The sequence below is a fragment of the Sus scrofa genome, chromosome 15 (assembly GCF_054392235.1).
Source record: "Sus scrofa isolate SSC_HxYL_T2T_F1_AM1 chromosome 15, Sscrofa_HxYL_maternal_Yorkshire_Landrace_v2.0, whole genome shotgun sequence".
Taxonomy (NCBI): domain Eukaryota; kingdom Metazoa; phylum Chordata; class Mammalia; order Artiodactyla; family Suidae; genus Sus; species Sus scrofa.
Window position 1 is genome coordinate 33,781,154 of NC_139397.1, and position 14,981 is coordinate 33,796,134.

A 14,981-nucleotide genomic window follows, 5' to 3' on the forward strand; every position below is an offset into this window, starting at 1 on the left:
AGTGAATCAATTTATCAAAGGGCTCTTAGAACACCTGGCACACAGCAAGGACTCAAAATCCAAAAATTTAGCTAATGCGACTGGTACCCACGATCATCCCTATAACACTGCTGCAGGATGCAGATGAGGGGACAGACTAGTGTTATCCCATTTGACCGATGGACACTGGGGCAGAAGGAAATGGACACAGCAGTGAGCCCAACCAGAGCCCAGAGTTCCCACTCCTTCTCTACCGACAGGGTAGCACCATCCCACATCACCTAAGTTTCTTCCAGCCTTGGTGGGGTGAGGGGGATGCTGTTTACTAAGCTGAACATAATTACAAATATTACCTGCTCCCAGCACCTCGCCGCTTGGTGATGAGGATTGATGAGACACTGTCTATAAAGTGCTTAGAGCGCCTCGAAGACAAGTGCTGTATAAATTCAGAATGTCATTTTAACGTTCTCATTATTATTATTATTAAAATAGGCAAAATGGAGAGAACATGATTTCAGCAACGAGAGTTTTAATGGGTGCCAGTAATGTGGATTCTGGGAATGACCGGTTATCGTGGTGCCTACATCTCAGATCCACTCGAACAACATAAGTGATGTCTAAGCCATCAACTTTGCTTATTTCACAAGGAAACTCATCTTTCCCTCAGCCTGGGGCAGAGTTTTTCTGTGTTTCTGGAAAGAAAGCTCAGTTTGATGACACTTTCCCCAAAATTCATTTTGATATATCGATTGCCATATATGCCCTGGCCTTATACGTACTCAAAGAAAACATCATTGGGTTCATTTATCAAATGTTCTTGCCCCGACTGGGATGCCAGGTCTTGGAGCTGCTCTTGCTCATGCAGTAACTTCTCAAAAGCAAACAGTTTTAGAAGTGTTATGGACTGCAGAGAGCGTTGGGGTCTAAACCTCTCCATCTGGGATAAGCCCACAGCCAGAGTACCAGTGACCATTCCACAGGCTCCTGAAAGCCATCAAGTCTCATCTTTGCTGGGCTTCCACTGTTACACCATGAAAAGGAATTTAAAACATTCTTAGGAGATGGGACAAAGACGGCAGAACAGAAGGACTGGAGCTCAACTTCTCTCTTAAAAACAACAAAATTCACAACTAAAGACTGAGAATTCTTCAACCAAATGGACTGGAAACCTTAAAAAAGATATCCTACTCCAGAAGAAAAGGAGGAGGACACATCAAGAGGTAGGAAGGGCAATTTCACGATATCAACAACCCCATACCTCCTGGGTGGGAAGCTCCACAAACTGGAAAGTAACTGGTTCACAGAGACTCACCTACAGGAGTGAGAGTTCTGAGCCCCACAACAAACTCCCATGTGTGGGGATCTGGCACTGGGAGAAAGAGCCCTGGAGCATCTGGCATTGAAGGCCAGTGGGGCACATGCACAGGAGCTCCATGGGACTGGGGGAAATGGAGACCCCATTCTTAAAAGGCGCACACAGACTTTCACATGCACTGGGTCCCAGGGCAAAGCAAAGTCTCCATAGGAATCTGGGTCAAACCTGACTGCAGTTTTTGGAAGACATCCTGGGAAAACAGGGGTGAACATGGCTTGTTGTGAGGGAAGGCCATTAAAAGCAAAGGCCTCAGGAATATTCAGCAGCCCTGCCTTTCTCTGGAGGTGGCCATTGTGGCAAAATCTGGCCCCACCCTTCAGTCAGTGCTGAGAAGCCCCAGGGCAAACAACAATTCAGGTGGGATCACAGCCCCACCCTCAGTAAACAGGCTACCTATAGACCCCTCAGGCACACAGCTGCCTGTAATCCCATCCAGAGACAAAGGCCCACTGACCAGAGAGATTAGAATCAGCTCCACCTACCAGTGGGCAGGCAACAGCCCTTCCCATCAGGAAGCCTACAGCAAGCCCCCCATACCGACATCAGCCACAAGGGGGGCAGACACCAGAAGGAAGAGAGGCTACAGCTCAATTATCTATAAAAAGATCACCAGGAGTTCCCGTCGTGGCGCAGTGGTTAACGAATCCAATTAGGAACCATGAGGTTGCAGGTTCGGTCCCTGCCCTTGCTCAGTGAGCTGTGGTGTAGGTTGCAGACGCGGCTCGGATCCTGCATTGCTGTGGCTCTGGCGTAGGCCGGTGGCTACAGCTCCGATTAGACCCCTAGCCTGGGAACCTCCATATGCCTCGGGAGTGGCCCAAGAAATAGCAAAAAGACAAAAAGACAAAAAAAATAAAAAAAATAAAAAAAAAAAGATTACCACACCAAAAACTTATAAAAATGAAAAGACAGAGAACTATAACTCAGATGAGGGAGAAAGAAAAAAACCCCAGATAATCAGCTAAGTGATGAGATTCTCAGCCTCCAGAAAAAAGACTTTAGATTGTTGATGCTAAAGATGATGCAAGACATTGGAAATAAATTGGAGGCAAAGATGGATAACTTACAGGAAACACTCACCAAAGAGATACAAGATATAAAACTTAAACAAGAAGAGATGAAAAATACAATAACGGAAATAAAAAATTCACTAGAAACAGCTAACAGCAGAATACAGGAGGCAGAAGAACGAATAAGTGAGGTGGAGGACAGATTAGTGGAAATCACGGATGCAGAACAGAAAAGAGAAAAAAGATTGAAAAGAAATGAAGAGAGTCTTAGAGAACTCTGGAACAACGTTAAACACTCCAACAGCCATATTATAGGGGTGCCAGAAGGAGAAGAGAGAGAGAAGGAGACAGAAAAAATATTCCAAGAGATAATAGCCAAAAACTTCCCTAACATGGGAAAGGAAGCACTCACTCAAATCCAGGAAGCACAACGAGTACCATATAAAAGAAACCCAAGGAGGAATACACCAAGACACATATTAATCAAACTGACCAAAATTAAAGACAAAGAGAAAATCTTGAAAGCAGCTAGGGAAAAGAAACAAATAACATACAAGGGAACCCCGATAAGGCTATCAGCAGAGTTTTCAGCAGAAACTCTGCAGGCCAGAAGGGAGTGGCATGATATACTCAACGTGATGAAAGGAAAAAATCTTCAACCAAGATTAGTCTACCCAGCAAGGGTCTCATTCAGATTTGAAGGAGAAATCAAAACCTTCTCAAATACGCAAAAGCTGAGAGAATTCAGCAACACTAAACCAGCCTTACAACAAATACTAAAGGAACTTCTCTAGGCAGAAAAGAGCAAGAGAAGAAGGAAAGAAAAAAGAGCAACAAAAACAAATCCAAAGCAATTAATAAAATGGCAATAGGAACATACATATCAATAATTACCTTAAATGTTAATGGACTAAACGCCCCAACCAAAAGACATAGACTGGCTGAATGGATACAAAAACAAGACCCATGAATATGCTGTCTTCAAGAGACCCACTTCACTTCTAGGGACACATACAAATTGAAAGTGAGAGGATGGAAGAAAATATTTCACGCAAACAGGGATCAAAAGAAAGCTGGAGTAGCAATACCATATCAGACAAAATAGGATTTAAAGAATATTTTAAGGGACAAAGAAGGACATTACATAATGATCAAAGGATCAATCCAAGAAGAAGATATAACAATTTTAAATATCTACACACCCAACATAGGTTCACCACAATATATAAGGCAACTCTACCAACCTTAAAAGGAGAAATCGACAATAACACACTCATAGTCGGGGACTTTAACACCTCACTTACAGCAATGGACAGATCACCAGATAGAAAATCAATAAGGAAATATAGGCCCTGAAGGAAGCATTAAACCAGATGGGCTTAATAGATATTTATAGGACATTCCATCCAAAAGCAACAGAATACACATTCTTCTCAAGTGCACATGGAACATTCTCTAAGATGGATCACATCCTGGGCTACAAGTCCAACCTTGGTAACTTTAAGAAAATTGAAATCATATCATGCATTTTTTTCCAACCACAACGCTATATGACTGGAAATCAACAACAAGAAAAAAACTGCAAAAAACACAAACATGTGGAGACTAAACGACATGCTACTAAACAACCAATGGATCACTGAAGAAGTCAAAGCAGAAGTTAAAAAATACCTAGCAGCAAATGACAATGAAAATAGGACACTCCAAAACATATGGGATGCAGCAAAAGCCATTCTAAGAGGAAAGTTTATAGCAATACAAGCCCACCTCAGGAAACAAGAAAAAGCTCAAATAAACAAGCTAACTTTACATTGAAAGCAGCCTGAGAGAGAAGAACAGACAAGACCAAAAGTTAGTAGAAGGAAAGAAATCATAAAGATCAGACCAGAAATCAATGAAATAGAAACAAAGAAAACCATAGAAAAGACAATGAAATGAAAAGCTGGTTCTTTGAAGAGATCAACAAAATTTATAAATCCCTAATCAGACTTATCAAGCAAAAGAGAGAGAGGACTCAAATCAATAAAATTAGAAATGAAAAAGGAGAAGTAACAACGGACATCACAGAAATACAAAGGATCACAAGAGACTACTATATGCAACTATATGCCAATTAAACCAAAAACCTAGAAGAAATGGACAAATTCTTAGAAAAGTACAATCTTCCAAGAAGAAACCAAGATGAAATAGAAAAGATGAAGGGACCCATCATAAGAACTGAAATAGAAACTGTGATTAAAAAACTTCCAACAAACAAAAGTCCAGGACCAGATGGCTTCACAGGTGAATTCTATCAAACATTTAGAGAAGAGCTAACACCTCTCCTTCTGAAACTATTTCAAAAAATTGCAGAGGGAAGGATACTCTCAAACTCATTCTATGAGGCCACTATCACCCTGATACCAAAACCAGGCAAAGATAGCACAAAAAAAGAAAACTACAGGCCAATTTCACTGATGAACATTGATGCAAAAAATCCTCAACAAAATGCTAGCAAACCGCATCCAACAATACATTAAAAGGATTGTACATCATGATCAAGTGGGATTTATCCCAGGGATGCAAGGGTTCTTCAATATCTGCAAATCCATCAGCGTGATACACCACATTAACAAATTGAAGAATAAAAACCATATGATCCTCTCAACAGACGCGGAAAAAGCCTTTGACAAAATCCAACACCCATTTCTGATAAAAACTCTTCAGAAAGTGGGCATAACGGGAACCTACCTCCACATGATAAAGGCCATATATCACAAACCCACAGCAAACATCATTCTCAAAGCTGAAAAGCTGAAAGAATTCCCCCATGCTGAGATCAGGAACAAGACAAGGATGTCCGCTCTCACCACTACTCTTCAACATAGTTTTGGAAGTCCTAGCCACAGCAATCAGAGACGTAAAAGAAATAAAAGGAATCCAAATTGGAAAGCAAGAAGTAAAACTATCACTATATGCAGATGACATGATACTATACCTAGAGAATCCTAAAGACTCTACCAGCAAACTGTTAGAGCTCATCCACAAATTTGGCAAAGTCGCAGGATACAAAATTAATACACAGAAATTGACGGCATTTCTATACACTAACAATGAAAGAGCAGAAAGAGAAATTCAGGAAGCAATCCCATTTACCATCACATCCAAAAGAATAAAATACATAGGAATAAATCTACCTAAAGAGACAAAAGACCTGTACTCTGAAAACTATAAGACACTGATGAAAGAAATCAAAGATGACACAAATAGATGGAAAGATATACCATCTTGTGGATTGGAAGAGTTAATATTATCAAAATGACTACACTACCCAAGGCAATCTACAGATTCAATGCAATCCCTTTCAAATTACCAAGGAATTTTTCACAGAACTTGAACAAAATATTTTAAAGTTTGTTTGGAAGCACAAAAGACCCAGAATAGCCAAAGACATCCTAAAAAAGAAAAATGGAGCTGGAGGAATCAGGCTCCTGGACTTCAGACTATACTACAAAGCAACAATCATCAAAACCATATGGTACTGGCACAAAAACAGACATATAGATCAGTGGAACAGGATAGAAAGCCCAGAATTCAACCCACACATTTACAGCCAACTAATCTATGACAAAGGAGGCAAGGATATACAATGGAGGAAGGACAGCTTGTTCAAGAAGTGGTGCTGGGAAAACTGGACAGCCACATGGAAAAGAATGTAATTAGAACACTCCCTAACCCCACACACAAAAATAAACTCAAAATGGATTAAAGACCTAGATATAAGACCAGATACTATAAAATTCTTATTAGATGAAAACATAGGCCAAACACTCTCTGACATAAACGACAGCAACATCTTCTCAGATCCACCTCTTAGAGTATTGACAATAAAAACAAAAATAAACAAAAGGGACTTAATCAAACTGAAAAGTTTCTGCACAGCAAAGGAAACCCTGAACAACACGAAAATAAAACCCACAGAATAGGAGAAAATCTTTGCAAGTGAGTCAACTGACAAGGGATTAATCTCCAAAATTTATAAACACCTTCTGCAGCTCAATACCCAAAAAACAAACAACCTTGTCAAAAAATGGGCAGAAGATCTAAACAGACACTTCTCCAAAGAAGACATACAGATGGCCAAAAAACACATGAAAAGATGGTCAACATCACTCATTCTTGGAGAAATGCAAATCAAAACCACGATGAGGTACCACCTTACACCAGCCAGAATGGCCAGCATCCAAAAGTCTACAAACAGTAAGTGCTGGAGAGGGCGTAGAGAAAAAGGAACCCTAGTACACTGTTGGTGGGATTGTACATTGGTGCAACCACTGTGGAAAACAGGATGGAGATGCCTCAGAAAACTCCAAATAGAACTCCCATTTAATCCAGCAATCCCACTCCTGGGCACCTACCCAGAGAAAACCATGACTCACAAAGACACATGTACTCCGATGTTCATTGCAGCACTATTTACAATAGCCAAAACATGGAAACAACCTAAATGTCCATCAACAGAGGAATGGATCAAGAAGAGGTGGTAGATATACACAATGGAATATTACTCAGCCGTTAAAAGGAACGAAATACCAGCATTTTTAGCAACATGGATGGACCTAGAAATTATCATGCTAAGTGAAGTCAGCCATACAATGAGACACCAACATCAAATGCTTTCACTGACATGTGTAATCTGAAAAAAAGGACAGACTGAACTCTGCAGAACAGATGCTGACTCGTAGACATTGAAAAACTTATGGTCTCCGGAGGAGGGGTGGGGGGATGTGCTTGGGTTGTGGGATGTAAATCCTGTGAAATCAGATTGTTATGATCATTATACAACTACAGATGGGATAAATTCATTTGAGTAATAAAAAATAAATAAATAAACAAACATTCTTACACTGCATTAGGCAATGATAAACTATGGGATAAAACATAAGTGTCCATGCATCTTTACAATAACAAGGTGAAGTCTTTGAAGCCTTCCTACTGCATGGAGCCTTTAAGATTAGAATCCCTACTTGTGTTATTTCTATGGAGACTTTGGAGACAAACTCAAGTTCACCCCCTTCATGTTTCCAAGAAAAAGTTAAGCTGAGATTCACTCAAGATGTTACAAGTCAGTGGCCCAGCAGAGACAAGGCAGTGTTCTCTTGAGTCCTCCACCAGAATTTTTCCTCTAATGTGACAAGGTTGCAATAGGAAACTAGTTTTTATTGGTGATCTGCTTCATGGCAGGCACTGCATAGAGGCCTCCATGTACTTCCCAGTGGAGCTCAAATCATCCTTTGAGGTCAGAGTATGTCCAATGCAGAGATGATGAAACTGACATTCTGAGCTGCTGAGAAACGTGTCCAAGGTCACACATATTTGTACGTGATGGAAGGAGGCCGGAACCTATGCCTATTGTACTGTTCCACAGCATGTCTTTGACCATCAGGAGACAATGTTGACATACAACATTAAATTGTACTTTCTAGCATCCCTTTGCCATTGGTATTAGGCTGAAAATACCCCCCACCCCAAATATCAGGTCATAATCCCTAGAATCTATAAATGTTGCCTTAGAAGGGAAAGGGTCTATGCAAATATGATTAAGAAGCTGAAGATGGAGAAATTATCCTGAATTAACAGCATGAGTTTTAAAGATCAGACTATGAGGATAAGAGGGAGACAAAGGGAGACTAGACACAAACAGAGAAGGGAATGTGAAGATAGATCAAGGAGAGAGATCTGAAGATGCTGGCCACAGGCAGCAGAGTGTGGTGGCCACAAGCTAAGGACCGCCAGCAGCTGCCACAACTCTGAAGAACCTCCGGAGGCTGTGCAAACCTGTGGACGCCTTGATTTCAGAACTGTGACATCACACATTTCTGTTGTCTTAGGACAACAAGTTTATGGCAATTAGAGCAGCCACAGGAAAGAAATACAGCACCCTGGCCATCATCACACCTCTTAAGTCAGAGGACTTACCTACCTCACCGTCACCTGCTAACTATGACATCCACATGGGTCCCCCTCTCTCCACGTGTTCTCAGTACACACAGCTCCCATCAGGCACCACAGAGAAGACCCAGTGTCACAGGAGATCCTCACTCAGGAGAAGTGATGATGACAAACTGCTTTGCCTCTTTGCTTCTCAGCTTTCAGGTAGCAGAAACAGTTCCCTATCCCAGTGTTAGAATCTAGCTGAGCTAAATGTCGAAGTGTCACTGATGTTTTGAAATGACCCCAAACAGTTGCTAAACAAAACCCTTCACAAATTGCTGTTTTTTTCTTTCTGAAATAACTTTTTGGATGACTAGCAGGCAATGAATGCCCCTCGTTTATTCCCTAATTTGCAATGGTAAACCTCCTTGACATCAAACGTAGGGTATATATCGGAAACAAAGAGGCCTGCCTGGCTTGAGGCCAATATCACAGGAATACACCTGGAAAATACCCAAGGAAGTGGATGGTACATCTGCCCCTGGGCATAGCTGGAGACCTTTGTCCTCCATGCCAAAGTTCAGTGGGAAACTGATTTTTGTGGTGATGAAAAGCCACAGTGGAATACCTGGTTAGTGATCTGGGTGAATAAGTCAGATTCCGAGGCAGGAAAAGCATCTCATGGGTTTGGCATTAATCAGCCTCCCAACAGGCACATTCTGGAAAGAGGAGGCTCTGAAGCTGGTCCCTCCTTGTCATCCCTCTAAGTGGATCCCACATCAAGATAACCTGACCCCTGGGAAATATCACCAAGGGAAATTCATCAAGAGAAAGAACAGAATACAGAGAGAGAACCACAGAGAAAGGACTAGGGTACAGGGGAGGCCATGTGACATGAAGAAACTCAGCCATGAGGTCATCACTGCCAAGTGGGACAAGGCCCTGCAGGGGGTCTGACTTACTGCTCTCGCCTCTGTCACAGCAGCAGATCTCCTTTAGGGACCATACCCCTCTTTGCCTGGAGTCTTGCTGCCACTGTCCACTGTACCACCCTACTCTCAGCCTCCCCAGGGAGGGGACACCCAACCTCAACCAGTCCAAGAAGGGTAACACCCCTAGGAACTTGACCCTAAATGCAGTGACAGCAAAGATGGGAAAATGACTAAAACTGATATGTCTCCTTGACAGCAGAGCCCAGGCAGGAACGTTCATGAATTTCATCCCCCTAGTTCTCTGGAAAATATGGTTCTTCAGCCTTTTCTCTGACTCTGTGAGCTACTCTTTACATTTCCAGAAAATTCCTTTTTCCTTCTTAATAAGTCAGGATCAGGTTTTGAGGCTTGAGGTCAAAGAACCTTGGCATAGCCACCAAGATCAAGGTCTCCAAGGCCAGGCTCAGAGTACATTTTCAACTCCCTCTTCCCCCACATCAGTCCAGGCCCCACACTGAAATCACCTACAGAACTTCAATGGTATTGATACCTAGGATCCCGCCCCTGAGGTAAAGATTTAGGAGTTCCTGCTGTAGCTCAGTGATTAACCAACCGGACTAGCATCTGTGGGTTTGATCCCTGGCCTTGCTCAGTGTCTTAAGGATCCGGTGTTGCCATGAGCTGTGGTGTAGGTCACAGACATGGCTCAGATCCTGTGTTGCTATGGCTCTGGTGTAGGCTGGCAGCTACAGCTCCGACTGGACCCCCCAGCCTGGGAACCTCCATATGCCATGGGTACGGGCCTAAAAAGACAAAAAAAAAAAAAAGAAGAAGAAGAAAAAGATTTAGGTATGACTGAAGTGGGGCATTGTTGAATGATCCATAGGTAATTCCTTTTTTTTTTTTTTTTGTTTTGGCCATGCCCACAGCATGTGGAAGTTCCTGGGTCAGGGATCAAACTCATGCTGCAGAAGTTACAATGAACCACAAAGTGACAATGCCATATCCTTAACCACTAGGCCACCAGGAAAATCCCATTCATAGGTGATTCTGATGTATAGCAGGGTTGACAAATACCCCTCTTGACCATGACCATTCATGGCCAACCTGTCTATTCATCATCAGTACAGTGCCAGTACCATTCCACATCTGAGCTCTCAGACTGCCTCCCTGCTTGCACCACACGCCATGGACACATGAAATTAAGAAAATAGTCCCACTTGCAATTGCATCAAAAAGTCTCTAATACCTAGAAATAAATCTAAGGAGGTAAAAGTCTTATACTCAGAAAACTGTAAGACACTGATGAGGGACTCCCATTGTGGTGCAGCAGAAACAAATCTGACTAGGAACCATGAGGTTGCAGGTTCAATCCCTGGCCTTGCTCAGTGGGTTAAGGATCCAGAGTTTCCATGAGCTGTGATGTAGCTTGCAGCCGCGCTCATATCCTGCTGTGGGTGTGGCGTAGGCCGGCAGCTGTAGCTTCAATTGGACCCCTAGCCTGGGAACCTCCGTATTCCCCAGGTACAACCCTAAAGGCAAAATAAATAAATAAATAAATACATATATATTTATTGCAATTCTCCCTTAAAGTAAAATAAACAGTTTTTTAAAAAAGACACTGATGAAAGGAATTGTAAGATGACACAAACAGATGGAAAGATATATTTTGCTCATGGACTGGAATTAATATTGTTAAAATAACCACACTACCCAAGGCAGTGTACAGATTCAATGAAATCCCTATCAAAATACCAATGGCATTTTTCATATAACTATAACAGATAATTGCAAAATGTCTATGGAAACACAAAAGACCGTGAATAGCCAAAACAATTTTGAGAACAACAAAGCTGGAGGTATCACACTTACCGATTTCAAACTATAGACTACAAAGCTTCAATAATCAAAATAATATGTTGGGCACAAACACAGACACATAGAGATCAATGAATCAGAATACAGAGCCCAGAAATAAACTCCCACTTTTATGAGTTTATCTATGGGTTAATCCATGACCAAGGGGACAAGGATATACAATGGGGAAAGGATAGCTTGTTAATAGATGATATTCTGAAAACTGGACAGCCACACACAAAAGAATTAAACTGGACTACTTTCTCACACCATATATAAAAATAAACTCAAAGTGGATTAAAAACTTAAATGTAACACCTGAAACAATAAAACTTCTAGAAGAAAACATAGTCACTCTGCTTTTTAACATCAGCCATTATATATTTTTTTTAGATCTGTCTCCTCAGGCAAAGGAAACAAAAGAAAAAATAAACAAATTAGACCACATCAAACTAAAAAAAATCTGCACAGAGAAGGAAACTATCAACAAAACAAAAACTATCAACAAAACACCTGCCTACTGAATAAGAAAAGATAGTTGGAAATGAGATAGCTGATAAGGAGTAATATCTAAAATAGATAAAGAATTCGTACAATTCAACAGTAAAAAAGCAACCAACCCAATTAAAAAATGGGCAGAGGACTTGAGTAGACATTTTTCCAAAGAAGACATACAGATGGCCAACAAGCAAATGAAAAGATGGTCAACATCACTAATCATCAGGGCAATGCAAATCAAAACTACAGTGAGGTATTATCTCACATCTGTCAAAATGGCAATTATCAAAAAGACAACAAATAACATGTGTCGAGAATGTGGAGAAAGGGAACCTTCAAGCACTGTTGGTACGAAATTAAATTGGTGGTGTCAATATGGAAAATAGTATGAATATTCCTTAAAAAATGAAAAACTGAACTACCATACTATCCTAAACTACCATCCCATTCCTGAGTATTTACCCAAAGAAAACAAAAACACTAATTCAAAATCATATAAGCACCTCTGTTCATTGCAGCATTATTTACAACAGCCAAGATATGGAAACAACCTAAGTGCCCATCAATAGATGAATGCATAAAGAAGATATGCCTATATATAAGTGTATTACATAATGGAGTACTACTCAGCCACAAAAAAGAATGAAATCTTGCCATTTATGACAGCATGGATGAACCTAGAAGGAATTATGCTAAGCAAAATAAGTCAGACAATGGCAAAAACCTTGTGATTTCACTTATATGTGGAATCTAAAAAACAAAACAAGTGAACAAGCACAACAAAACAGAGTCATAGATACAGAAAACAAACAAGTGTTTGCCAGGAGGGGAAGAGAGAAATAGGTAAGAGGTACAAACTTTCAGTTGCAAAAAAAAAAAAAGAGTCACAGACATGAAATGTACAATATGGGGAATATAGTCAATTATTTTGCAATATCTTTGTATGGTGACAGATGGTAACTAGACTTATGTGATCATTTTGAAACCTGTAGAAATAGCAAATCACTGTTATATACCAGGAACTAACACAGTGTTGTCACTCTATTATACTTGCAAAACAAACAAACTCAGAGAAAAAGAAATCAGATTTTTGGTTACCAGAGGCAGGAGGAGAGGGAGGGGAAATCAGATGGAGGTAGTTAAAAATTGCAAACTTCCAGTTATAAGACAAATAAGTACTAGGGAAGTAATGTACAAAGTGACAAATATAATTAACACTGCTGTACATTATATATGAAAGTAGTTAAAAGAGTACATCCTAGAGTTCTCATGGTAAGGCAAAAAATATTTTTCTGTTTCTTTAATTTTGTATCTATATAAGATGATGGGGAGTTCCCGTCATGGCTCAGCAATCACGCACCCGACTAGTATTCCATGAGGGTGTGGGTTTGATCCCTGATCAGTGGGTTAAGGATCCAGTGTTGCCATGAGTTGTGGTGTAGGTCACAGATGTGGCTCTGATCCTGAGTTGCTGTGGCTGTGGCATAGGGCAGTAGCTGCAGCTTCAATTCAACCCCTATGCCATGAGTACAGCCCTAAAAAGACACACACACACACACACACACACACACACAAGATAATGGATGCTTACTAAACTTAATAATTACAATTTCATGATGTATATAAGTCAAATTATTACGCTGTTGTACTTAAACTTATATAATGCTGTATGTTAATTATATTTCAATAAAACTGGAAGGAAAAAGAGAAGGAAAATCCCTCAGTATAAGAAAGGTGTTTGAAGGCTGCCAGATAGCCTACAAGACAAATGTACAGCAGACTTGGCACTGTGGTTTCTTCCCTCCCATTCCTCACCACTCATAAGTCCTCTGGCTGGAACACATCCTCTTCTAAGAGCCCAACTCTCTGCTTAAGAGAAGAAGATGGACTTCAGAGTCAGATCCCAGCTCCAGCCTCCATGGGTAATGACCTTGGGCAATCCCGAAAAGCAAGGACAATTATGCCCTCATGATGGTGATGTTACAAGGAACAGAGATGAGGTCTAAAGGCCAGCCTCTTTACTGTCTTGGTTCCAGCATCCTGATCAGGCTTGGTAGCAGAAGGCTAGAAAAGAAGGAACAAAAGGAAGTACTCTGAACGGAACTATTTGAAAGAAGAACCAAAAGTTTCATTTTCTGGGCACCTCATAAGCCTCTGAATTTAATGAGGAAGGGGAAATCTCCTTGAAACAACATGAGGAAGGAGACATCTCTCCCAGACTTGACTGAGATGAAATTTTTGCCACCTTGCAAACAGACGTTTGGAGCCTGATTTAAGTTTCTTTTTAAAAAATAATGTGAAGTTTGGAGTGTCCTGGTGGCTCAGCAGGTTAAGGGCCTGGCATTGTCCCTTATGTGGCACAGGTTCAATCCCTGGCCCAGGAACTTCTGCATGCCTCAGGAGTGGCCAAAAAAAATTAAATTTAAATTAAATTAAATTAAATAACATGAAGTTTCTTGTGCCTAAGTGTCGTGAAGGAAATTCCCACTTGTCACAACTACAAGGAGTTCTTATTACAGCTAAAATTAATTCTTACTACATATGTTTAGTTGTTCCCAATTCATCCTTTTCTACTCTTTTTGAGTTAAAGAATCCCCTCCAAAAGTTGTAGAGGAGAGCTCCTCACACTTTTTGGGGGGTCCACTCCTACAGCATGTGTAAGTTCCAAGGCTAGGGATCGAACCCACGCCACAGCAGTGACAACACCAGATCCTTAACCACTAGGCCACCAGAGAACTCCAGAACTCCTCACACTTGTAATGTGCATGGAAATCACAGGGACAGGCCAGCAATGCAGATTCTAATTCGGTGGGTAGGGGGTGTGGCCCAATCCTCTGTATTTTAGTCCCTCAGGTGGTGCTGATGCTACTGTTCCATGGACCAGAAGGTGAATATCAGATTGCAGAGAACATCTCTGCAGTGAGTGACGTCCAGTTAACCACGCTTTTAAAAATTCTGGTGCCCAGAACCAGTTTACCTCATAAACAACCCCCCCCCCCAACTCTTCATAAAGGGTTTTGGAGGGCTTTTTTGTGTTTTGTTTGTTTGCTTGCTTTTCAGGGCTACACCTTCAGTATAAGGAAGGTCGAATTGGAGCTGCAGCTGCCAGCCTATGCCACAGCCACAGCAAAGCAGGATCCTTAACCCACTGAGCAAGGCCAGGGATCAAATCCACATCTTCATGGATACTACTTGGGTTCATTACCACTAAGCCACAATGGGAATCTCCATCAAGGGTATTTTTAGGCTTCTTTCTTTAAGGCTCCACCTCTATGCTTTGATATACTTGTATATTAAGCTCCTCGAAGAGGAGAAACAGCTTACTGAGCTCTAAAGTCCAAATGCTACCATGCACATTTTAGGCTTTCATAAATATTTGATGAATGAAGAGCTTTTAAATGAAAGGTGAACCCAGCC

General features: G+C 41.1%; 1 protein-coding gene across 5 annotated transcripts in view; it reads right to left on the bottom strand.

Annotated features, from left to right (window-relative positions):
- Positions 1–14,981, bottom strand: part of GPR39 (G protein-coupled receptor 39) — a 264,572-nt gene that overhangs the window by 236,775 nt on the left and 12,816 nt on the right. Inside the window, exon 2 of one of the 5 annotated variants that reach the window (XM_084998062.1) lies at positions 8,873–13,628. Coding sequence (XP_084854188.1) covers positions 13,609–13,628 — 20 coding nt within the window. The 3' untranslated portion in view covers positions 8,873–13,608. 5 annotated transcript variants of the gene reach the window in all.